A 26,643-nucleotide genomic window follows, 5' to 3' on the forward strand; every position below is an offset into this window, starting at 1 on the left:
ACAGGCCGGTTAGCTTAACGTCCATTCCAGGCAAATTGATGGAAAGCATCCTCAAGGATAAAATTGTAAAGCACATAGAAGAACAAGCCCTGCTGGGAGTGAACCAGCATGGGTTCTGCAAAGGTAAATCTTGCCTCACAAACATTTTGGAGTTCTTTGAGAGTGTCAACAAGTGTGTGGATCAAGGTAATCCAGTTGACATAGTATACCTGGTCTTCCAAAAAGCTTTCGACAAAGTTCCTCATCAAAGACTCCTGAGAAAAATTAGCAGTCATGGGATAAGGGGACAAGTACTTAAGTGGATTGCTAACTGGTTGAAGGACAGGAACCAGAGGGTAGGGATAAATGGAGATTTTTCACAATGGAGGGAAGTATGAAGTGGGGTCTCCCAGGGATCTGTACTGGGACCAGTGCTTTTTAATTTATTCAAAAATGGTCTAAAAGTAGGGGTAAGCAGTGAGGTGGCCAAATTTGGAGATGACACCAAACTCTTTCGGGTAGTGAAATCCAAAAGTGATTATGAGGAGCTCCAAAAGGATCTCTCCAAACTGGGTGAGTGGGCAACAAAGTGGCAAAAGATATTGCAAGTGTAAAGTGATGCACATTGGGATGAAAAACCGCAACTTCAAGTATAAGTTGATGGGATCTGAGCTGTCGGTGACTGACCAGGAGAGGGATCTTGGGGTCATGGTGGACAGCTCGTTGAAAGCGTAGACTCAATGTGCAGCAGCTGTGAAAAAGGCCAAGTCCATGCTAGGAATCATTAGGAAGGGGTTTGAAAATAAAACTGCTAATATTATAATGCCTTTATACAAAACTATTGTGCAGCCACACCTGGAGTACTGCGTACAATTCTGGTCACCACATCTAAAAAAGGACCTTGTGGAACTGGAAAAGGTGCAGAAGAGGGCAACCAAGATGTTCAGGGGCCTAGAGCACCTTCTTTATGAGGCAAGGCTACAACACCTGGGGCTTTTTAGTTTAGAAAAAAGACTATTGCGGGGAGACATGATAGAGGTCTATAAAATCATGCATGGAGTGGAGAAAGTGGATAGAGAGAAATTCTTCTCCCTCTCACATAACACTAGAACCAGGGGTCATCCCATGAAATTGATTGCCTCTGAGTACCAGTTGCAAGGATGCCTCAGAATACCAGTTGAAGGGGTGTAACAGCAGGAGAGAGAGCATGCCCTCAACTCCTGCTGTACGCTTCCAGTGGCATCTGGTGGGCCACTGTGTGAAACAGGATGCCGGACTAGATGGGCCTTGGGCCTAATCCAGCAGGGCTGTTCTTATGTTCTTATGACTGGAGCGCAAGTGGAGAAAGACTAAACTTGAATCTGACAGATTGCAGCATAGAGTACATTTGAAGATTTATGCTCAGGTGATACGTGTGGGAAAGAAGAGATTCTTTTCTGCCCGTATTGCATCCACATGTTCACGTCAGGCGGGAGTTGTTCTGGGTTGTGAGAGGACTAGTATGTGCCCCTCCTCCTTTGAATCAGAATCTGGAACCATCAATTACCCATTGGACATGTTTAATGAATTCTTTGTGGGCAAAATCTCTCGTATTCGGGCCGACAGACTCAGTCTCCACAGTTACTTCAGTGTCTGGAGGTGTCCAGCAACACCTCTTGTGTGGTTAGGTTGGATCAGTTCCAGTTTGTGACTCCTGAGGACGTGGAACAGCTGTTTGTAGTGGTGCGTCCTACTACCTGTTCTCTTGACCCTTGCCCGACATGGCTTATACTATCTAGCAGGGGGATTGTTGTAGGAGGCCTGATAGAGATCATAAATGCTTCTCTGAGGGAGGGAAGGATGCCTCCTTGTCTTAAGGAGGCAATTATTAGACCACTCTAAAGAAGCCTGCCTTGGATCCCTCAGCGTTGAGTAACGACAGGTCTATCTCCAACCTTCCGTGATTGGGCAAGGTAATTGAGAGGGTCATGGCTTCCCAGCTCCAAACAGTCTTGGAGGAAATCGATTATCTAGACCTGAGGGGGTTGGGAGTGGGAAGCACTGCTTTGCGGTGGTTCCGCTCCTTCCTTTCAGGCAGGTTCCAGATGGTGTCCCTTGGAGACAGTTGTTCTTCAAAATCTGAACTTTCATATAGTGTCCCTCGGGGCTCCATATTGACTCCAATGTTGTTCAACATCTACATGAAACTGCTGGGAGAGATCATCAGGAGATTTGGTGCAGGGTGCTATCAGTATGCTGATGACACCCAAATCTATTTCTCCATGTCGGCATCATCAGGAGAGGGCATAACCTCCCTAAATGCCTGTCTGGAGGCGGTAATGGGCTGGATGAGGGATAACAAACAGACTGAATCCAGATAAGATGGAGGTACTCATTGTGCGGGGTCAAAACTCGAGAGATGATTTTGATCAACCTGTTCTGGATGGGGTCACACTACCCTAGAAGGAAGAGATGCACAGTCTGGGGAGTGCTTCTGGATCCGAGCATCTCCCTGGTGTTCCAGATTGAGGTGGTGGCCAGAAGTGCCTTTTATCAGCTTTGGTTGATATGCCAGCTGCGTCCGTTTCTTGAAATAAACTATCTCAGGACAGTGGTGCATATGCTGGTAATCTCCAGACTTGATTACTGAAATGCGCTCTATGTGGGGCTGACTTTGTATGTAGTCCGGAAACTACAGCTGGTTCAGAATGTGGCAGCCATGTTGGTCTCCGGGTCATCTCGGAACGACCATATTACTCTTGTATTGAAATCGGTACACTGGCTGCCTTTTTATGGGCAAAATACAAGGTGCTGGTTATAACCTCTAAAGCCCTAAATGGCTTGGGCCCTGGGTATTTAAGAGAACGTCTTCTTTGTTATGAACCCCACCACCTACTGAGATAATCAGGAGAGGTCCGTCTGCAGTTGCCACTGGCTCATCTGGTGGCTACTCGAGGACAGGCCTTCTCCGTTGCTGCCCTGATGCTTTGGAACGCAACGTGCTCCCTTATGAAATAAGAGCTTCCCCATCTCTGAAAACTTTAAAAAAATCTTTAGACATATTTGTTCACCCAGGCTTTTAATTAAATACCGTTTTAATAGTTTTAGCTTTGTTTTAATATATTGTTTTAAGGTTTTAAATTGTTGTAATGTTTTAACTTTTTGTTGTCATTTATTTTAACCAATGTTTTAATTTCTTTGTTGTCATTTATCTGTTTTGATTAATGTTTTAACTTTTGTGTTTTTGTTGTAAACCGCCCATAGATGTAAGTTTTGGGCGGTATAAAAATATGTTAAATAACTAACTAACTAAATAAATATGGGAAACACCTATATCAGGCAGCAGTAATATATGAAGATGCTGCAAGGCATCATCTCACACTGTGTGGGAAGAGGCAATGATAAACCCCTCCTGTATTCTACCAAAAAGAAAACCATGGGGCTCTGTGGGCGCCAGGAGTTGAAATCGACTTGACGGCACACTTTACCTTTAACAAGGAGCAAAAGGATTCCCTTCCTAAGCAAGCCTGCCTGCCTTTCTCTTATCAGCAGGAGATTTACAGACAGGGCTGTTATCCCGTATCTCCTCTGGAAGAGAACGTCTGTGTTCACACACCAGCCAAACTTACCCCCGAAGTCCATTCAAGATCCCTGGAAGCACTCCACAGTCCACACACAAATTGGGCTTTGTCCTCCAAATCCTAGCTTATCTCGATGTATTTCCAGGTTTTTAAAATGCTGGTTTTAAGCGGGTTTTTCTGAAAATGACAGAGCAAATAGGGAGAGGCACTGACGTAGAATCATTAACATGATAAGAGGGATACACTCTTTTAGGAATGCAGATATAGGCTTTAGAAATCTCTCCTTAGAAGGAAAACACGTAGGCATGAGATGTGAACCTGCACAAAAAGAAAACATGAAAGAAGAGGGGAGGGGCTTCTTCCCTCAATGCCGCGAGTGTAATTCGAAGTGGCTTTGCTCAACATTTACCCCACAGCATGAAGGCATGTGTGAATATCTCCCAGGAGAGCCAGCCATGCCTCTCACACGTGGCCTCCCTCCAGTGGGTGTTACATATCAGAGGATAGCAGGCAGCAGAAGATAGTAGCCAGAGCAGAGAGGAAACCGCAGCAAGTCCTCTCACAGCCAGAGGTGTAAAAAGGCCAGATGACAAAGTGCCCAACTTCGCCTCCCTCACTCCCCTGCAACGGAGTCGAAGCCTGTTTGTGATAAACAGTAAGATCAAGCCATGTTGGAAGGATTCTAGAGCTGGTACCTAGGAACATAGGAAGCTGCGTTTTACTGAGTCAGAACATTGGTCCATCTAGCCCAGTACTGTGTAGATTGACTAGACTGGCGGCGACCCTCTCCAAGGTTTCAGGCAGAAGTCTTTCCCAGCCCTACCTGGAAATGCCAGGAATTGAAATGCAAACCTTCTGCATGCAAAGCAGTTGCTCTACACCAGGGCTGCTCAACATCAGCCCTCCTGCAGATGTCGACCTACAATTCCCATAATCCCTGGCTATTGGCCACTATGGCTGGGGATTATGGGAGTTGTAGTTCAAAAACACCTGGGGAGGGGGGTTGAAGCTGAGCAGGCCTGCTCTACACTGAGCTAGGGCCCCGTCCTTATTAATGACACCTCTCCTGGGATCCCTTTTGCCAGATTCTTTGGACCACACTACACATGACATTAAATGCATCGTTTTTGTTACTTCCAACAGACCACAGTGTGTAGGGAGGGAGGTCCATTCTTGGCCCTCAGTATGGTCCTCCTGGTCTGAATTGGAGCTCCTTGGTAGCTGCTCTTTGCCCTGGCAGGGAAGTTGCCTTTGGCACCAGTGGCAACTTCTCTCATGGAGCAAACAGCAGCCTAGGGAGGAGGGCTGATCCATATCAGGGCATGGGCAAGGGGATATTGCCCACTCCCCAGTACCACAGTCCTGATCTGGATAGGGTCCCCTACACCTGTTGTTTTTTTTTAAACCCACCTGAAAAATGGAGATGTTTCATGTAAGCTTTGAACCTTTCCCTTGCCATTTATTATTTATGTATTTATTACACTCATATCCCACTCTTCCTCCAAGGAGCTCAGAGGGTACATGATTATTTTTATCCTCACAACAGCCCTGTGAGGTAGGCTAGGCTGAGATACATGACTGACCTAAAGTCGCCCAGTGAGTTTCATGGTTGAATGGGGATTTGAACCCAGGTCTTCCCGGCCCTAGTCCAACACTCTAACCACTACGCTATGATGGCGTACCAAATAATATAAAAGTAGCAAGAGCCAGGTCCTCTTGTTTTGGCTTCTTTCTTTGTGATGTAATAAGGCACTGAGGCTTCCCAGTTGCATGGTTCAGAGGAGATGCTCTTAAAAATACACACATACAATAAAAATTAAATTGAGTGTTAAATTTGGGAGGAAGTCACACAGTCAATTACTCTCAATTATGCAACAGTGGCATGATTAATACAGACAAAATTCAGACAGCACCTGGAAACACTTTGAAGGCAGGGTAAGAGGCCCTAGAAGAAGCACTATCATCTCAACACGCTACCCCACCAGAAACAATATTTCAACAATAGTCAGAACATGGATCCCAGAAAGTGGGCCCAGGAAGACTGAGACCCACTCTAGGCATGATTACCTAAAGGAGACCCTTGCTGTTGTCAAGGCTGATTGATAAACAAGAGGGCAAGGAGCAGACTGTATTGTTGAATCCAGCAGCCTGTTGCAAAGCCTTCCTTGCTATGCCTTGCCAGCAGAGCTTAGCAGTGAAGGGAAGGGACAATTAGCTGAGGAGAACTAATGTGTGGAGGGAGAGCATTAACTGAGGTTCAGAGGAGAGGAGAGGCCAAAGCCGGAACATTCAGCTTCCGGTCCACACTGAGCTTTCACCATTCTACAATATGAGCAAATGGTGTCTTTTCAATACAGCTAGAATCCTCAAATGGCTAAATCTCCACAAGTCCAAATTGGATTGATCGTGCCACACTGACACTTTGTCTAGGTACGGAATCTTTCCAACATGGGTTGATCTTGCTGTCCAGCACAAGCAGGCACACCCACGTGACCGGCCCTAGAGTTTTTGGTGCCCTAGGCCAAGTTTGACTTTGGTGCCCCACTTCCCATTAGCTGAGAAGCGTGGAGTTCCAACTGTGAGGATGCCCAGTGAATTACCCGCTCACACTGGTTTGGGGATACAGTGGGAGGAAGTTCCCAGTCTGTGATTTTGCGGAGGGCGGGGGGGCTCTAACACTTCAGAAATGAAAAGATCCTGCTGTTAATTTGGAAATCCAGTCTGAGACCATTTCTTTTTAAAGATCAGTGCTGAGGCAGGCAATTCATATTCAAGAGGGGTGGTGGGGCAGTTTATTAGACAAGCTCTTTATTGGAGGCTGAGGTAAAATAAGCAAAGAAGATTGTGTATTTTGGGGTGCAGAATGTGCTGGCCCTGTGGGGAGCAGGATGTAGTATTACATATTGCATTCTTACACCACTGTGCAGTACTTCAGGGGGGCAATACAAAAGGTAGAGAAAGGATATGGAGCAGGGCTATATTCTGACACTATTTATGCCCCACCCATAAGAATTGCCAGGATGCCTGCTTGTCTTAATGATGCTATTATTAGACCTTATCTGAAGAAACCTGCATTGGACCCCTCAAGAGTTGGCTAATTACATACCTGTTTCTCTTCTTCCTTAGTCAGGTAAGGTGATTGAGCAAGTGGTCACTTCTCAGCTCCAGGCAGTTTTGGATGACACAGATTATCTAGACCCATTCCAAACTGGCTTTTGGATAACATCTGAAACAGTCTAAAGAGGCCAACATCCATGTAAAGGTCTGTGGGAGCTAGACACCTCTGAAACTGGACATTGGACATTGTGATGCAATGAGAAGATATTCTGAAAAAGATCCTATTTTCTTTCCTTGCAGATCTTTGTTAGCAGTTTGACAGTATTCAAGAAGAAACACTCCTGTGAACATAGGTATGATGTAATGATGCATGCAGAACAGAGTTACACTTCCTGGCCTCCAAAACCAATGCTTTTTCAAAAATTCTACATTCAGGGGACCTTTTCTTCACCAGCTAATCTGCTGAGGAACCCCTAAGCATCTGACACAGAAACCCTGGGTGCTGCAGAGGATTCTGGGGCACATCTTGGGTAAACAATGACTCCACCAGCTGACTGTGCAGACTAAAACATATTTAGTGCCCAAAATGGATTTTTAATTCCCACTATACATTGAATGGCAGTCTTCCGGTTAATGACTGTTTTTGTAATGGATTTGAGCTGTTAACATTACTGTAGCCTACCAAGAGTATGAGAAGTATGTGTAAGGCAGAAGATGGTGAATGGGTGAGAGAAGCCAGCAGCCTTACTTATTTGTGAAGTAGTTCTGCCTTAAGAAAGACTGGCAGTCAAAATGTGCTATGTATTAAAGACACTGTCCACATTGCTGGTGTTGCCATTGTTTCCCCAATAATTTCACAGCAAAATATATCTCTTTTGTTGCTTCTGCATGTTCTGGGGTGCACATGCAGTTCATATTAAGTCCCAGGATCTCCCCATAAGAATTGATTGTGGAATTTAGAATACACCCAACAATCCTTTCTGGCTGTATGTAGCCAAGGAAGATGGGCAGAGACTGAAAGTCTCATTGAAAGAAATATTATGCTTCCAAGGAAATAATCAAAGACAGACTTTCTTGGGATGTTAATTACAGAAACAGGTTTTCTGAGATCTTCAACAACAGGGACAATGCTAAATACAAACACTTTCACAAGACTCCAAACAAAAGTCCAGCATTAGTTCAATTGAGGGTTAACTTATGAACTTGTAGGAACATCTTTGAACTAAATATACAGGTCTGAAGTTTCAAACACAGGGATATACTGTATTTCAAATGAACGAGCCAGAGTATCACCCACTCAGATACCTACCTAAGGATTAAATCCCCCAGTCCAGGTGTTGAAAAATCAAAGGATGCATCCATTCCCATTGTAGTCCTTGGGGATTATTGGGTAGAGATGCTATTAGGATCAAAACTCCAGCTCCATAAACAGGAAGCGTGGGTCCAAAAAAAAGTAAGCAAATTTTATCAGTGCAACAACAGCATTGTGAATTCCTCTTCAGAGAAAAGCTCCAGTCTGTCTAGTCTGCTCAGGCTGTCTAATAGGAATGTGTTTATAAAAGTGGCTGGTGTGGGAAAGCCCCATCACATTTTTGCTTTTCTGTGAAAACTACCATGAGCTTAGGAGATCTCTTCCTGGCTACAGACAACTTTCACCCTGCTCCCCTTCCTCTGGCTCACCCCAGCCCGCTGGCATTAAGAGACCTGTACAGCCCAATCCTTTGCAAGTTTACTCAGAAGTAACTTCCTCTGTGTTCAGTTAAACTAGTTTTCAAGTAAGCATGCATAGGCTTGCAACTGTAGGCTATGTGAAAAAGCCTATGTAATTTCATAGCAGGGACATTGTTCTGAAAGATATTGTATTGGTCTAAAAAACATACTGTCAGGAGGATATATTTTACTCTTAAAAGCACTACAATAAATTATGATAAGACTGCATGAGTACAGATATTTGGGGATCCACTTGGGGGTGGGGGAGATCAGTGCCAGATCAGCTGTACTCCTCCTGCAAACTTTGGAATAAATAATAAACTTATATCATAAACCTTATTTGTTAGCCACCCCACAACAAATTGTTCTCTGCGCGGTTTACAACCCAGTGTTAAAACATAAGATAAAAGCACACAACACATTAAATCACAAAAAACAACGAAGAAGGGGAGGGAAGAAAATACAATACAAAACAATTTAAATGACATTTTAAAAAATCAGTTAAAATCAGATCTTTTAAACAAAAATTTAAAGAGCCTGAGTGAACAAAAAGGTCTTCACCTTGCATCTAATAGAACAAAGTGATGAAGCCAGGTGAACTTCACTGGGGAGGCTATTCCATAAATGGTGTGCAACCACCAAAAAGGCCCACTCCCTAGTAGCCACCCACCTCACCTCATTTGGCAGGGGTACTCTGACAAGGGCCTCTAACGAAGATCTTAAGGTCTGGGTTGGGACATATGGGGCAAGGCGCTCTCTCAAATAACCTGGTCCCAAGCCATTTAGGGCTTTAAAGATTAACACTAGCACTTTGAATTGGGCCTGGCAATGGATTGGGAGCCAATACAGTTGACAAAGCACTGGCATAATATCCTCAAAACATCCAGTCCCAATCAATAATCTGGCAGCCCTGTTGTGTACCCACTACAGTTTCCGGGACGTTTTCAAAGCCAGCCCCATGTACAATGCATTGCAGTAATCTGAGCGAGAGGTTAGATATTATGATAGAGATAAGTTGTGTGTGTGTGATCAGAATGAGAAAATCATGTTTGGTCTGATAGTCTTGGGAGAAAAACCTTAGGTGTTTTATAGTATACACTGGTTATTTCTAATTATTATACTGTGCAAGGTTAAAATCAGACTCAGTTCTTGTGAAATTGAGGGCAGAGTTGAACATAGTGGGCATGGCAGAGGGAAGCTGTGGGACAAAGGTGAAACTGGTTTGAACTCCTGAACCCTTTTCAAAAGGCCAAACAGGAAATATTGAACACAGTGTGCAAGATCACAGCAGCTTGTTCCACTCCAGACCTCCACATATTCACTGGCTCTTCTGCATGGAGCCTACAATCAAACTGTGCTTGTGTAGTCTCTGTACTAAAGAGCCAATGAAAGAGTAGTGATATCAGGACCCACCCAGAGTCCCACTTGGAGGATGCCCTCTTGGAGGAAGAGGAGGAGATGAGCACACCCCAGCCAAGCCCCCTGGTCCTGAGGACAGCCCCTAGATCTGACAGACCCTGAGCAGCCAGAGCTTGTTGCCCCTGCTGCCATCACCCTCTTGAAGGAGCCCTAGAGTTTCAGATCCCTCCCACCCACCCACACACTGAGGCTCCTGTCCCCAAGCCCCCTCCATCATCCCTGGGACCTCAAAAGCAGCAGCTATGCCATGCCAAGGCTGTACTCCCAACAGTGGAGGACAAGTACCTACCTGGCTGCTCAGGGCCTCCCTCCTAACAGGCCTATTTAAGAGGAGAGGAAGGCCAGCTCTGGCTAGGCTGAACTCACGGAAGGGATGGGACTCCTGGCTCCTACATGATTCCTCCACGTTCAGCCCGCCTTGGTTGGTTCTGCAGCTCCTTCGTTGAGTTTGTGGCTCCTACTCTTTTCTTCCTAGATGCCAGGATTGGAGGACTGCTGCTATGATCACACTTCCTCAGTGCACTCAGTATCGCCTTTAGGCCTAAGAACAGGGCTCTAGTTCCTTGGAACAGTGAGCAAGTCTGACATGGAAGTTTTTAAAGAGGCCAAGGAGCAGAGGTGCTCCTCAACCAAAAGGCCTTTGGAGGGGCCCCCTCCCCTGCAAATTAAGCATCATCATGCTCCAACGGGTGACCACACCACCCGGAACAGACTAAACAGATTTGGGGGGCCCCAGGGGCTGTGGAGGCCCTGGACTTCAGCCCCGAAGTCCAGAGGGGAGAGCGCCTCTGCCAGGGAATATCATCTCTTTCCTCTCTGGCCTATTGATAGAGGAGGCTTCTTTGAGTAGTCGTGCCTTCCTTTGACCACAGATGTGGGGGTGGTGGAGGGTTGTGGCACACATAATGAATATCTATATATTTAATTCTCCTGGGTGCACCTTAGAATGTGCATCCCGCCGCCCAGCTGATTGGCTGGGCGGCGGAGCAGCCTGATTGGCTGAGGTGCACCCAGGAGGATTGGCTGGCAGCGAGTCCAGCCGCAGTGGTGGGCCAGGCGGTGGGCCCAGCCGTGGAGGCCAGGCAGCGGAGGCCAGGTGCCCGTTGGAGGCCAGGGCGGGAGGGAAATGGGTGATGGGACTTCGCTGTTCACCACCCGGGAGGAGGAACGGTGGCAAGGGGGCCCTTTTCGGCCACCCGCTGCCCAGTAAGGAGGGCCTGTGGCGGCGGTGAGGTCCGGCCGAAAATGGCCGCCTGCCTCCCAGTGAGGTAAAATACTCAGTGCGGGAGGAGGGCAGGGAGGGAGGGCAAAAGAGAGTGGGGCAGGAGGGAGGAGGAGGGAGGCCAAGAGAGAATGGAGCAAGAGGGAGGGTGAGGGAGGGCAGGAGAGAGTGGGCAGGAGGGAGGGCAAGAGAGAGTGGGGCAGGAGGGGGAGGGCAAGAGGGAGTGGGGCAGAAGAGGGAAGGAGGGTGAGAGAGGAGGTTGGAGGGGGAGGAAGGGCAAGAGAGAAGAGTGGGAGTGGGAGGGAGTGCCAGAGAGAGTTGGGCAGGAGGGAGGGGGAGGGGGATAAGAGAGTGGGGCAGGAGGGAGGGAGAGTGGGGCAGGAGGGAGGGGGGAAACAGCCAGCCCCAAAGAGTGCACAGGTGGTCTGTGCGGGTCGGCTAGTCTGTTCTGAAAATGTATGTATCTTCAATAAGATGAATCTCAGGGTAGTGTACACTAAAGATTAAAACAGCTACAATAGGAACATAGGAAGCTGCCATATACCGAGTCAGATCATTGGTCCATCTAGCTCAGTATGGTCTACACAGACTGGCAGCGGCTTGGCTTCTCCAAGGTTGCAGGCAGGAATCTCTCTCAGCCCTATCTTGGAGATGCCAGGGAGGGGACTTGGAGCCTTCTGCTCTTCCCAGAGCAGTTTTATCCCCTAAGGGGAATATCTTACAGTGCTGACCCTTCTTGTCTCCCATTCATATGCAACCAAGGCAGACCCTGCTTAGTAAAGGAGACAATTCATGCTTTACATGAGCAAATCATGTAAAACGCAGTACCATGGCATAAGCAGCCAAAGTCATTCAATCCTTGCCTGAAACCTCTCAGATCACCAGTTCAAGTTCCATTGCAGACTTTAGCCCTGACACTGGGGAGCCCTGACACTGGGGCGGTCTCCTTCTCAGTGGTATTCAGAGAATATCTGACCAAGTAAATGTCATCATAAATGAGGATTTTGCAGTGATGAAGATGGAATGTACATCAAAAGCATATTAGAAGGGTGAATGATCTGAGGGAATTCCACTTGGGGATTTCCCATAATTTCCAGCTAAGCTGTTAGTGCAAAACTGGATGCATTGAGAAAAAATGTAAAAGAAAAAAGAAAACCTGGATTGACCCACTCAAAATTAACCTTGCAGTTGCTCTGATTTGCAATGTGGACTCAGTTTGGGCTGTGCATGGATACCAGATAAGTTATGGGGATACTGTGTGCTCAATGAAATCCGCACATCTGAATCCCAGGAAAACCATGCATTCCTAGGTCACCTTCAGAATAAAGATGGAAGTAGTCGAAGACTAATGGCTATTAAATCCATAGCGTCGTTGAGTCCTTTGTTTGCTTTATGATGTCTTGGAGATAGAAATGAGGAATAATGTTTTCTGTGTTTAACTTCTCCTTCAGAATTGGAAATGGATGACTTAATAATTCTGGTCGACAACAAGGGCTGGGAAGATGTGAGCGTCACAGTTAGTGCCAGACCACTGTTCAAGCTGCTGGATGGCAACGTGATTTTCTTCTGGATCAAATGGTTTCTGTCTGCATTCGGCACAGATGTTGGCCCAAAGCAGAGCAAGCCGGTAAACAAAGTGACCAACTGGAATGTCATCACCTACAAACTCGGAAGCAATGGGTGGAAGCTTTATAACATCACTGTAGTGAGAAAGTCAGATGGCAGAATTGCTACGTGTTTAACTCCGCTGCGTTGTACTTGGATAATTGAAGACCAGGGAATCTATCAAGAAGATCACCGTGAAAACCACTGCAAATTTAAACCATCTCCTCCTCAGTTAGTCTAAGTTTTTGCATATGCTAATATATGAAAGAATTAGCTGTTTCTTATTCTGACGAATGAAATGTTCTGTCTTTTGCGAATATGAAAGCTTAATCTCAACAGAAATCAATAGCTCAATCTCAACAGAAATCAATAGCTCAATCTCAACAGAAATCAATAGCTTAATCTCAACAGAAATCCCTTTCCTGCTTTGTGTATTTTATTCTTGAGAACAAGTGCAACAATAATTGCCTTTATTAAACTGCTTAGCCACAGACTCTTCTTCCTCTTGACCATCAATCTCTTTTCTCTCCTCTGATAATGTTTTCCCCTTTCATGGATCAACTCCTGATTATCACCTGTAGTGCACTGTCTATCCCAGCCATACAAACCACCCCAAGTCATAGAAATTGAGAATTTGGGGCTCCACATAACTTCAGTTCTCCTTCAGGGGTGAGGGGAGGCAACTGCTATAAGGTGCTTTTACAAATATGATGAATATTTATATACTGCGCTTTCCAACAAAAGTGCCCAAAGTGGTTTACATAGATATGAATAAATAAAGTGGCTCCCTGTCTTTCCTCAAAGGGTTCACAATCTAAAAAAAGAAACAGAAAGTAGACACCAGCAACAGCCACTGGAGGGATGCTGTGCCGGGGATGGAGAGGACCAGTTGCTCTCCCCCTGCTAAATAAAGAGAACCACCACTTTTAAAAGGTGCCTCTCTGCTCAGTTTTGTTCTCAAGATGCATGTGAATCGTGCAGACAGAAGGATTACCCTTTGAATACCCCTACAGAAGTTCTAAAGTACGTAGCTTGTGTTTATCTATGCAGCCCAGGATAACCTGTAGTCTGTGCACACACTGCCTAACTTCTGTGGCAGTCGGGAGGACGGGTGAAAGGACCCAATGGGAACGGGACAGAAAATGTCAGCAGTTGCCCACAAGGTGGCACTCTGGACCCATAAACAGGGCATGACTGAAGTAAAGACAGAGAGGCGATCCCAGGGAAAGGTGGCTACCTTTAAGGTGAGCTTATTTGTCTGCCAGATAGGAAGTTCTGGGCCAGCCCCTTTAAAGCTAGTAAAGTAAGGGAGTTGATTGGGAGAGAACTGGTTTCACCACTCCTCTGCTTTAGTCTTTCATCATAAGTCAGGGCCAGGCAAGCAGATTTTGCAATGCACGAGTCCCAGTCAGTAGGCTCTGGGGAGAGCCTCACGCAAAGGGCACCACACTAACGCCCAGATGTCTAGGGCCTTGGCTAAGGAGCCTGGGGAGCTGTAGACAGGCAGAGCTGAGGAGCAGTGCTGCAAGGGTCTGGGAGCAGGATTCCCTCCACAGGAGCTATGGAGCGGAGATCTCCTGGCAGGAAGACAGGTTTCCCCTTGGAGCTCCTTCTCCTGCTCTGTGCTTCCTTTCCTCATGAGGTACCTGGGAAAGAAGGTAAGGGCATCTCACATGGGGGAAAGGCTCCTTGGTCTGAATTTTTAAGCTGGACAAACTCCTTTGGAAGTTAGCAAGGAGGGACATTTTATGCTCAGAAGCTGTAGAAGAAAGACTACAGGGTGAGACATTTTACAAGAAGCCTGGGGCTCAGAGGAGCATAGACGGTTGCCATGTATGTGAGGTGGCGGGTTTTGGCAGCTGGGTGGGGAGGATGGATGAGGAGTTCAGTAAAGGTCTCCTCACACTCTGTGTTGTGTGTAAGCGTACACCTAAGAATATAAAGAACGAATGGGGCAAAGCTGTGTCTCACACAGGTTTATTCACCAGAGACCTGGACTTGGATGTGGCACTCAGTGGCAAACATGGGTGTGCTGCAGAATAATGCATGGAAGGAGCCCTAAGTGGAGGTGGCTACCGAGAGCAATGAGGGGCATGACTGAGGAGTTCAGTTCAAATTCACCATTCAACATCTCTGACTCTGAGCCCCACTGTGTTATCTACCGACCTTTAGGATAGCATGAAATGCTGTGAGCCACCCAGAGAGCAATTTGTTATGGGGCGGATAACAAAGTATTATTATTATTATTATTATTATTATTATTATTATTATTATTATTATTATTATTAAATGGACATTGGCACCCCCCAACAAATGAAAACCTCCACCAAATGACACGTTATTGGCTGTAAACCCTGAGTTGCTGTTTTTAAAAATGAGGTCTTTCTTTGCCTTTGGCTTCCTGAGTTTAGGTGTTTTTAAAAAGCAAAACTGACATTAATGGGATTCTTGGTAAGCAAGTTGTAGAAGGAGGGCATTACTCCAAAGAACCTTATGAAGTGGGTTGTATTCGAATCTGAATGCAAACCCGAATCATTTATCTTCTTGCATGTGGCAGTCAAGTTTGGAGAACTGAGGGTTGTAACTAGTAATTTCTGCAGCTGGGGTTGGCTCCCAATTCTACGTCGCCACCCTACCCCTGACCCAAGTCTAGAGATTATATGTAATTAGTAAACATATAAATTGTAAACTGCCCAGAGACTTGCATTTTGGACAATATACAAATATGTTAAATAAATAAATTGAATGAATGAATGAATAGTTAAAAGTGTAAAATAGTAGTTCTCTTTGAACTGTTTCGTGTAGGGAATCTGCAAGAAGGCAAGGATGCTTGTGGCAATCTTTAAGGATCGCCCTGAAGAAATCCAGAGTTCTTCCTATTCAGATAGACTGCTCCCTTACTCAGATAATGATGTGCAAGAATCTTGCTGCCTGCTGGTGCCCTATCGTCACATCTCTCTGATTTCCTACCACTGCAACCCCAGCCAGAAGGATTTAGTGGCTGAATATGCTTTATGCTGTGTTAGGCTGCTACCACTGAGAAGCTGCAAGAGTGCTACTCTGCCTAGGCTGCTGCTCTCACTAAGCCTCCCCGCAAGCTGATATCTGACTTTCCGTCTTCTACCTTGAAAGCATTCCTGATTATTCCAAACTGAAAAAAGAAAATAATAATGACATAGTTTGATATCAGTTTGGTAACTGTCAAGATGTTAATTACACATTCGCTTTGATGCTTTTTGCATCCCTGACCAGACGGAGACCATGGCAAGTTTGATTAGGGTGCTGACAAGAGATCCCCGTTTCCAGCTCCAGCCTCTAAAAACTATAGTTCCCAGAGCAAAGGAATGACTGCCAAGCTAATAGAAGTCTTATGGTGTAGAGATGACCCAGAGACTTCACAACTGAAAATTGTGAAGGGAACTGAAGTCCTGGGTAATAATTGACGCCATTAGTCACAATGACTGTGATTAAGAGCACTTCAGTCAGAAGACTTCAGCTAAACTAGTTTATGGGGCAGACTAAGCAAGTTGCATGGTTGTTTCAGAAACTGGCAACATGTACTAGAATGACCTTTAAACCTAAATGATTTAAAATATTGACAGAACCAATGATTAAATGCTGGATTTAGAAAGACATCTGCAAACAATGAACAGCAAATCGTGGGTATAGGAGCTGATGAATACATTTCCTCTGCCCACTACAAGTACAAAGTTCACACATTTCTAGAGAACTTCGAGGCTGAGAATTCACATGCACTTCAAGTACTTGTTTCAGTATTTCAGCTACTGCTCTCATTTCATGTAAAATAAATAATTTCATGAAATGTCTTTTAGCCTTCATGCCCTTCCATTTGGCCTGCCCCTCTGTTTGGCCTATACCTTCTCCTTGTCCAATAGTGAAGCTGATGGTGACGTTTGTTCTTACAAATAACAGGCTTGTAATATCAATTTTCAATGCTCCTAATGTCATTCATATTATGAGTCGGGAACCCTTGCCCTAAAACTCTTGCTCTGTTTGCAATTAATAACAAGATATATTTTGAGCTGATGGCCTGTTTTTTGCCCTTGTCTGTGCAGTTGGCATTCATCAGTCCAGGCTCGGGAGGCTGGTGGCCATTCAGAACTTGATGCCGTTAACTGCATACTCAGGCTCGATGAGAAACTTTTTGACAGCTACATTTTATTCCAGTGTTAGTTTCATTTCTGGGTGGTAGTGGCGGCTGGTGCTGGTGATGGCGCCGGTGGCTTCGCAACTCAAAATTCTCGCCACCTACCCATGGAATTTCTGCTTCTGTTGGGAACCCACACTATCATTTGCTGGGATTAGGCTCCACTTCCACATGGGAAAGAGGAAAGGAGAGGAGTGGAGGGTGCAGCCCACTGGACCAGCCCACTCTGCCGCAGAGTGGCAGCAGCCTGCCATCTGGCAGGTAAGACGTCCACCACCACTGATGCTTCCAGAGCTGCCGATTCCTCCTCCTCCTCTTCCTCCTCCTCTGTGTCCCAGGCCAGGGCATCTGGGTTAAAAGCACACAATCAACATGAACTTAGGCAATGTGCTATTACCTGCCCGCCCCACAGTACTGTTCCCAACTGGCTTTGCAAGAGTGTGCATGTATCAAAACCTATGGACTGATGTTTTTTTTTTTAAGCTGATTGTTTTGTAATCACACACAGAGGAAGATCATAATTAGTGGCCCAAATGTGATCCAAGTGGAGAGGGGTTCACCCATAATTAGTCCACTCCTTTAAAAAGACTGGACAATTCACAAGGGATAGGCGTATAAAGACATATTAGATATGGTAACTAAGTGGAGCCTCCATATTCAGAAGCAATATATTCTGACTACCACATACTGGGGGGCAGGCAACAGTGGATAGTTATTTCCACCTAGCTCTGCTTAAGTGGCGCAACACGGAAATGCTTGACTGACAAGCAGAAGGTTGCCAGTTCGAATCCCCACTGGTATGCTTCCCAGACTATGGGAAACACCTATATTGGGCAGCAGTGATATAGGAAGACGCTGAAAGGCATCATCTCATACTGCAGGGTAGGAGGCAATGGTAAACCCCTCCTGTATTCTACCAAAGAAAACCACAGGGCTCTGTGAGCGCCAGGAGTCAAAATCGACTTGATGGCACACTTTACTGCTTATGAACTATCAAGAGGCATCTGGTTGGAGACAGTGTTGGGCCAAAAACTCTTCATAAGCAGTTCTTAAGTTATTTTTGCTTGACCATTTGCATTCTAACCCATCTGTCCTGCTTCTATATGGCATCGTTATCTTCTCTATGCAGATATCATCTTTCATGGTATTCACCTTTTTTCTTTTCTTGTTTTCCCAACTCCAGTCATTCTATTTTAAAGCTGGAAATGCAATCCTTTTCACATAATTCTCTGGTTGAAGAATAGGGGCTGATATTTCTCCCATTTCTTTTCACTGTATATGTGTTTGTTTAAAACATGTTACCCCTGCCTTTGGTCAGTAAGATCGACAAGACAGCTAAGAAGACGCTTACAATTCATATTACGAAATTAAAATAATCAAAACAATAATCAAGCAGCAGAGACCTCAAAATGAATTGAGCAGCAGCAAAAATCAGCACAAACAACAGCAAATTCAGAAGCGTGTACACACACACACACACACACACACACACACACACACACCCTTTAGCAGCAACTTGGCTTGAAGTCAGGTCAAGGCCTGAAAGTGGCAATCAAGAGGAAGGCCCCTGAAGAAAACGCATACGGGAGAAGATAGTCCCTCAAGTATCCTGGATCCAGACCTCTGGGGACTGTCAAGATAAAAAGCAACACTAGAATTGGGCCCAGAAACCAGCTGGGAGCCAGTGAAGTTGCCTTTGAAATTAGCATCATATGTTCCATGTCACCTGCCCCAGTTAAGACCCCGATGAGCCACATTCTGCACCAGATGTACATTCTGGGTGTCCATGATAGCATGATACCTTTAGTTTAAAGGTAACTCCATTTCTGCAGTGCCAGCATTACGTACGAATGCCGGCACGGCAGTTTGTACCCCTGGAGCTGGAGTTGAGGGAAGAAGCTCCTCCTTCACTCCGGCCCAATTGGCTGTGCAGGCTGTCCTTCTGTGAAGAAGGAAGCCCACACAGCCAGCTTCCCCGCCTTTCTGTAGTCTTACTGACTGCAGAGAGAAAGCGTCTGAACTTGGGGGGGGAGGGGGGCACAGGTTGAGCCAGTCCCATTGAATTCAGTGCAGCTTACTCCCAGGTAAGTAGGTATAGGATTGCAGGCTTTGCTCCCCTCTGGAAAAAGTCCAGCAGACGCCCATGGCCCTTTGCCTGGAGGCTTTACACACAGGGCTTCTGTCCCGAATCTCCTTCAGGAGAGAGTGTGTGCGTTCACACACCAGCCAAACTTATCCCAAATTCCTGATGAGATCCTTGGACCCACTCCACGCACAGGTTGGGCTTTGTGGTGAGAATTCTAGCTTATCTGAATGTATTTCCGGGTTTTAAAAATGCTGATGTTAAGCTACTTTTTCTGAAATAGGGAGAGGCACTGACCTAGAATTATTAGCATGATAAGAGGGATATTCTCTGTAGAAATGCAGATATAGCTCTTTAGTAATCTCTCCCCCCACCCCATTGGCTAGAAGGAAAACATGGATGCATGTCATGTGAACTTGCAAAAACAAAAACCAAGAGCAGAGGGGAGGGGCTGCTTCCCTCAATGCTGTGAGTATGATTCGAAGTGGCTTCGCTCAACATTTACGCCGCAGCATGAAGCCAAGTGGGAATAACCTCCTGGTGGTGAAGAAGAGGAACAAATTACTTTAATAAATAGTAGTAAGAGTGAGAGTAGCACATCTATAAATGAAAATGAGGGAAAGCAGCAAAGTAATCGTAAATGTAATGTACAACCAATAAAACCTCACCAAATGTTGTTGCTAGAAGAATCTATGAATTCAAAACTGTAGCACCGAATGGCAAGGTTCATTTTGCCCTGTTTTGTCTGGCAACATATTATGGGGTCATTATGTTTTTTTCTTATATCTTTCACCCCAAAAAATGCACACCATCCTGCCTTTAAAATCAGCACAGTGTAGTTAAGAGCAAAGTTATTGAGAAGAGCCTTTAGCGATGCTTAGCTGTGAGGACGGGCAACGCTAGGCAGTGATCCTTGGTCTGATAACACTGGTGGTGTTAAAAGTACAGTAGATTGCCCTGGTTTTCACCTGTGATGTGTTAGAGTACATGGGGCAATGATGCTCCTACCTTAAAAGAAGACTTTATTGGCCTTCACAACATAGGCAGATAAGACTCTTCAGAAACATTAAAGTAGCCAGGAGCACAAAGCAAATTAATTCTTGGGGTATTTTCTCTCATGCTTCCATGGCATGCTCTGATTTTACAGCAGTCATATCCATGGGAAGAAGTTTGTACTGTAGTTGATGTGTGAGTCATGAGGAAATGGGGCTCAGGTGTAGAGAGGTGCATGAATGGCTCGTGTATGGGCTGGGAGGGCGGGGAGGGGTTCCCTTAAGGAGCCGCTAAGGAGTTCCTCACCTGCTCCTCCCCGCCCGGTCACTTTTACGGGTGCGGCGCCCAGTCCCCCACCAGCCACGCGGGGCTGCAGTACTGTTTCCTGCAATCTCCACACGGTGTTGGCACACACATGGCCAGTATGCACACATGCTGGCCATTTGTGTGGCCAGTAACACCATGCTGACCAGGCAACTGTGTGTGCCGATGCCACACGGACACTGCAAGGAAGAGCGCCACAGTCGCATGTGGCTGGTTGGGAACTGGACGCTGCGCCCGGAAAAATGGCAGGGCGGGAAGGAGCAGGTAAGGAGCTCCTTACCGACTCCTCAAGGGAACCAGTCCCCAGCCTGACCAGCTGACTCAAATACCCATGCCCAAGCCAGTTCAGTGCTTCTAAGAGGAAGCTCCAAAACAGCTTGTGCACATCCCTACTCGGTTGGGGAATAGGAGATGCAGGAAGGAACGACAACAGAGATGTGTGGATGTAATGTTGATATCCTCCAAGAATTCTAATGCATGGATTAGCTCTAGTTCAGGGTGAGTGGGGATGATGGAAGTTGTAGTCCAAACACATATGGGGACCCAAGTTGGAAAACCACTGCTCTAGTCTGTCAAAAGTGTGGAGCTGGTTTGAAAGCCATTGCGGGTGGGGAGACATTGCCCTGTTCTTTTATATGGTAAATTGTAAGCATACTTCATGGCCAAAACAGCACTGTCATTCCCCTCCCCCAACAATCGTTCTATAGTCTCCTTTTAATGCAAATAAATTGCCTTGCGGCGTTGTGTGAATTTTACAGAAATGTGTTGTGGTCCTGTGAAGTGCAGTAATGTATTAACACACAGATGTCTGACAGGCAAGTCACAGCAGTACAAAGGTTAGCACCGGGGGCTTAACCATTTAGGCAACATCCCACAAGCCATATATGTAACTGCTTGTAAATGTAAAAAGTTAGGTAGTGGCTAAGAGTATGCGGTGGGAGGTTCCTGGTTCAGTCCTTGCTTCAGCCATGCTCAACAGGCTGAGCAAGCCACAATTTTCTCAGCTTTTCACCTGCAATATGGGGATAATAATTCTGACCTACTTTAGGGTTGTGATAAGCACTACTGAGATAATATATGGAAGTGACACAAAAGGGAAGAATAAAGCCTGTGCCCCCATCACAACCAGTAAAGTGGGGAGAGTAGAAAAAAGATGAGCCACATGTAAGGGCATCTGAGGTCATAGGGTAGGAAAGGCCCACATGCTTAGCCCTGCCCACAGAATTATGTGTCTTTAAATGCTACAGCCAGACCATGGAAAAGCAGCTCCCAAAGTGGGACTCTGATGTTTAGAATGCACCAGAGCAAAGGCATGACATTAATTGTGCAGCCGTGTTTGAAGAAAATGAGCCAACCTGGATACCGCCAAGGGCCCCTCACCTGCTCCTCAAAGCCCACCGGCCTTCCTGCTACCGTCACCACCCCTCCTCCTCCTCCTCCTCCTCCTCCTCCTCCTCTTGCCATTGCTGCTGCCTTCCCCAGCCGGATTTCATTTCCCATTCAGCCTTCGCTTGCTGTGAGAGCCGGCTGAAAAACAGCAGTGGCAGGAGGAGCAGTGGCAGAGGCAGCAGCTTGGTAAGAGGAAGAGGAGGCTTGGTGGGGCAGCAGTGGTGGCAGGGTGTCCCCCCCCCGCCAATTTCTCAAAAGAACTTTAGTGGTGAAGAACCTCTGGTGCTGGGGGTGGGTGAAAGTGGAGGCCAAACCCAGGCTGTCTCAGACATCTTATACCAGTGCGCCAGAGTGAGCTGAAACCACCATTTGCAAACTGGCTTCGAATCATGATTAACCCTGGTTTGATACTAACAATGAGTATCGAAAATATAGATGCAGTCATAATGCTAACTATATCCTTGAAACTGAAAGAGGGGGGAGGATGCCTATGTAAGAGGGGAGCTGGAAGGAGAGGAAGAGTGCAGCCCACAGAGCACTGATCTCTTAACCAGTGCTGTGCTTGCATCAGGCCCAAATAAGGGCCAAACTGCACGTTACATTAAATGTGTAATTTGGCCTTGCATGCCTGGGTTCTTTTTGTTAAATAACTGCAATGGTGGGGGGGGGGGGGTTGCCCTGGCTTGGGACCACAGTGAAAGTGAAGGGATGCTTTAACCCCTTCCCGCTGTGGTAGTCCAATTTTGGATCTACCCTAACCCAACCCACCCCTGTGACTATTTCTCTTAGGAGAGAAATTCCCTTTGAGTGCTTCCCTCCTGGAGAGTGCTTCCCTCCTGGAGAATAAAAGCCACAAGGAACCCAGTGTGGATCAGGACCATGATGGAGTGAGAACATTACACCTCCACTGCAGTATCAATATAGATTGTCTGCCCCCCTCCACAGCTGATATTTACGAATAGTGCTGGACTAGGACCGGGGAGTCCTGAGTTCAAATCCCCATTCAGCCATGAGACTTGCTGGGTGACTCTGGGCCAGTCACTTCTCTCTCAGCCTAACCTACTTCACAGGGTTGTCGTGAGGAGAAACTCAAGTATGTAGTACATTGCTCTGGACTCCTTGGAGGAAGAGGGGGATATTAAATGTAAATAATAATAATAATACAACATAAGGGCCATAGCACACCTTTCACTCAATGTATAGTTTGGTCCTAAGATTGCCAACTGGAGATTTGGGGGGATCGAAGCTTAAGTGGCATTCAACTTCCTTATATGCCATGGAACCTTACAGTACCACAAAAAGTGGATTAATAGAAGCTGAAAAGTTTTGTGCAGAATGTTGTGCATGTGTACTTCCTTTCTCTTTGTGAGGTATTTCCCATGGTTCCTGGCTTCTCTCATTCCTGCTTCTACTTAGTTCCCTGAGGCAATACTAATTGATCTTTTGTTCTAATAATTTGTCCCTGTCACTTTTCATTCCTTGGAAAGCTCTGACTCCTCTGTGCTGAAGGAATGACTACTAGCTTTTATGTCAATACGCCACTTTTCTATCCTAATAATCCCTGGTGGTTTTAGGTTTATTCAGGAATGGTTTAGATGCTACAGCAGTAGACAACTCATGTGGTCTTTTCTGTGGGATCATCATTCTTGTGAGAAGCATAATGATGAGGAGATGAGAGCTGGTCTTGTGGTAGCAAGCATGACTTGTCCCCATAGCTAAGCAGGGTCTGCCCTGGTTGCATATGAAATGAATTGCATATGACTTGATGTTTGAGCACTGCAAGATATTCCCCTCAGGTGATGAAGCCGCTCTGGGAAGAGCAGAAGGTTCCAAGTTTCCTTCCTGGCTTCTCCAAGATAGGGCTGAGAGAGATCCTGCCTGCAATCTTGGAGAAGCTGCTGCTAGTCTGTGAAGACAATACTGAATTAGATAGACCAATGGTCTGACTCAGTATATGGCAGTTTCCTATGTTCCTATGACCCAGTTCAGGTACAACACAGAGCCAGGATCCAATCTTGGCTTTACACAATGTTCCCTAGTCTTAGGGGCACACACTTCCCACTCCCCCTTGCACACAAGGGGAAGAAGGCTTCTACTTCTGATTCTGGCTTAGAAAACGTCAGGATCTCTCATTATGCATGATATGGACAACCACGGTTTATTCTAGGCAGTTTCCAAAACACAGTCCCAGATATTGATTTCTGTTGTTATAAGGTGTCAAATTAGGAAATCGCATCAACTTTCAGCTCTTTAAATACCACTGCGTGTCAGCCATTGCGTGAGAGCTATAAAATATCATTGCATATTGGTTGTCAAATTTATGTTTAAGAAGTCATCATTTTTTAAACAGCAATTCACAGTCATTGGTGAGTAGTCAAATATTCAAGGACTCTAGTGCAAGGGCAGGCAACTGTGGCTCTCCAGGTGTTGCTGAACTACAACTCCCATCATTCCCAGCCATAATTTATTGTGGCTGGGGATGATGGGAATAGTAGTTCAGCAATATCTGGAAAGCCACAGTTGCCTACCCCTGCTGTAGTGATAGTCAAGTACAAAATCTCTAAAGGAAAATTTTGGGGGAAGCTAATTAGTTTCTGCTCTAGTCATTAGAGACAAGGAGTGGCCATTTTCAGCTTTTGCTGTGCTTGTACAAATGCTTTGTAGAACAGGGAACAGGAAAGTATTATGTTTATAGTCTTCGGGGCTGTACAGAGCACCTGGGCAGCTGGCATGCTGGGGAATGTGCTATATGTGGATTTAATAACTATTCCTTTAGATATTAAATTAATTATTAAAAACAAAATTAATTATTAAAATTTTAAAAACACTGAGCCTGTAGGGGAAAGTGAGATATAAATCTAACAAACAAACCAACCAACAAACTGTGGTGACTGGTGAGGCCTTTGCTCCTTGTCTTACCTTCAATGGACAGAGTGTATTCTTCCTCATTACCACATTAATTATCTTTTTTCTAGTCTACCCTTTAGCCTTCTTTTATGCATATCATTCATTTTGGAATGCAGCTTCTTAGTGTCATGGCTCCCAAGTGCTGGCAAGGTCCAGTCCCCATGGCAAGTACTTGGAGCAGAGGGCGGCACAGGCAGACAGGAGAAATGTAGAGAGAGTACCTTCATTCCTTCCTACAAATCAAAGCACATAACTCATGTGAAATTTTTAAAAAATAAATCATCAAATGCATTGAGAACTACAGATATCCTCAATTGTTCTGCTACCTTTCTCCAAACCTCCTGGATGGAGCTCACAGACCACTGGTGATCTGCAGACCACAGTTTGAGAACCTCTAGTCTATTGACCTCCATTAGTAACAAGCTGCCCAGGCTGAGGGAATGTAGCAGATCTCAGAGCTATACTAGAACACAGGCCATGGCACAGGATTGACTCTCTGAGATTATATGGTTCACAGGACATAAGGACAGCCCTGCTGAATCTCTCTCAAGACCTATCTAGTCCATCAGCCTGTTTTTCACAGTGGCCCACCAGATGCCTCTGAGAAGCCCACAGGCAAGAGGTGAAGGCATGCCCTCTTTCTTCTGCTGTTGCTCCCCTGCAACTGGTATTTAGAGGCATCTTGCCTCTGAGGACCAGCTAGGCCTATCAAATGCTATGATTTTACAAGTGGCTTTTCATGCAGCAGCCTTTCACTAGAATAAAGGACAGGTTTGTCTCCAGTTGCCACCAGCTTGTCTGGTGGCGACTCAGAGGCGGGCCTTCTCTATAGCTGCTCCGGGGCTGTGGAATGCGCTCCCTGCGGAAATCTGTAATTTGAATTCTCTACTAGCCTTCAGGAGAGCCCTTAAAACATATTTCTTTGGCCTGGCTTTCCAGGGTTTTTAAATTCTAACCCAATTTTGGGGCTTTTAATTACTGTAAATTGTTTAATTGTTGTTTTAAAATGTTTTTACATTGTTAATTGTGGCTATATTGTTTTTAACTTGTTTTAGCTTTTTATTGTTTTAATTGTAAACCGCCCTGAGCCATTTTGGAAGGGCGGTATATAAATCAAATAAACAAACAAACAAACATACAAACTAATGGCGCAATGGGGAAATGACTTGCCTAGCAAGCATGAGGTTGCTGGTTTGAATTCCTGCTGGTACGTTTCCCAGACAATGGGCAGCAACAATATAGGAAGGGGCTGGAAAAGGCACCATCTCCTACTGCGTAGGAGATGGCAATGGTAAGCCACTCCTGTATTCTACCAAGAAAACCACATGGCTCTGTGGTCGCCAGGAGTCAACACCAACTCAACTTATTCTTCAGTGGCAATGGAGAAGGGAGAAGAAAACTGTAGTGTCTCATATGTTGGCATGAAATTCAAGAGCTTATTTTCTTATTTTCAGTGAATCTCCTTGACACAAGTACTGCTGAAAGCGAGCTAGGATGGTTGCCAGATCCACCAGAATCTGGGGTGAGTAGCCACTGCATGTCCTGTCATGGTACTGGAAGCTTATCTATATTGTAATGCATTGAGGGATTTTGTGATGATGATGGTGACACTCTGGTCGTAATTAACTGAGCATCTTTAATGTCATGAAGAGGTGGAAAAGGCAACTGGATTCCTGACTGCCATTGGCTGAATTGCTCTGAGGGGCAAGGCAGATAGAATTGTCTTGAAAATGAGGAGCAGAAAAAGCAGGGGGGCACATAAAGGAGGAGGTAGGGACCAGAGAAAGCAACCAGCCAACGAAAGTGATAGGTGGCTGGGAACCGTGGGACTGAAAAAGGTGCAGTCTAGAAGAAAGAAGTGAAGGCTAGAGGGATCAGGTTGAAAGGGAAAGGGAAATTGGCAGAGAATAGGCAGAGAGGTGCACAAGGCCAGAAACTGCACAGGTTAAAAATATGGAAGTTCATATATTGACCAGAAGCAACCAGCCAAATATTTGGCAGCAGAACTTTACAGGTGAACTCCAGACAGAGCAGCTTCTCTTTGCAACCATACCAACCCAGTTCTTCAAGGACACCCTTATATTGGGCCTCAGTTACTTATACAGACACAGCCTCTGTGTGTGGTCACAGTTCCTTATAATTTCCCTTTGTCTGAATCCTCATCTCTAGAAGCAGAAGCTTGTTGTTGGGTATCCCATTCTAAATAATGGAGAATGATTTCAAGTTT

General features: G+C 45.6%; 1 protein-coding gene and 2 long non-coding RNA genes across 6 annotated transcripts in view; 2 read left to right on the forward strand and 1 right to left on the reverse strand.

The window, feature by feature from the left end:
- Window positions 1-2,878: 2,878 nt before the first annotated feature.
- LOC128344973 (uncharacterized) lies at window positions 2,879-9,874 on the reverse strand. The gene is made up of 3 exons (XR_008316154.1): window positions 7,906-9,874; window positions 6,646-6,937; window positions 2,879-3,716 (listed from the first exon to the last, which is right to left on the reverse strand). It is a non-coding gene; the product is annotated as an uncharacterized LOC128344973 (long non-coding RNA).
- Window positions 9,875-10,734: 860 nt separating this feature from the next.
- Window positions 10,735-13,043, forward strand: LOC128344972 (uncharacterized). Its single transcript, XR_008316153.1, has 2 exons — window positions 10,735-10,821; window positions 12,399-13,043. It is a non-coding gene; the product is annotated as an uncharacterized LOC128344972 (long non-coding RNA).
- A 734-nt stretch (window positions 13,044-13,777) lies between these two features.
- The window catches only part of EPHA1 (EPH receptor A1), a 114,748-nt gene continuing 101,882 nt past the window's right edge, over window positions 13,778-26,643 (forward strand). Inside the window, exons 1-2 of one of the 4 annotated variants that reach the window (XM_053296145.1) lie at window positions 13,778-13,796; window positions 25,871-25,938. Coding sequence is in view for 2 of the 4 variants with exons in the window: in XM_053296142.1 (XP_053152117.1) it covers window positions 14,114-14,210; window positions 25,871-25,938 (165 nt within the window). In the remaining 2 variants the exon portion in view is untranslated. Of the gene's footprint in view, window positions 13,797-13,820; window positions 14,211-18,785; window positions 18,805-25,870; window positions 25,939-26,643 lie in introns of those variants that run through there. The other 3 variants (XM_053296142.1, XM_053296143.1, XM_053296147.1) reach the window with 3 other exon arrangements.

The sequence above is a fragment of the Hemicordylus capensis genome, chromosome 2 (genome assembly GCF_027244095.1).
Source record: "Hemicordylus capensis ecotype Gifberg chromosome 2, rHemCap1.1.pri, whole genome shotgun sequence".
Taxonomy (NCBI): domain Eukaryota; kingdom Metazoa; phylum Chordata; class Lepidosauria; order Squamata; family Cordylidae; genus Hemicordylus; species Hemicordylus capensis.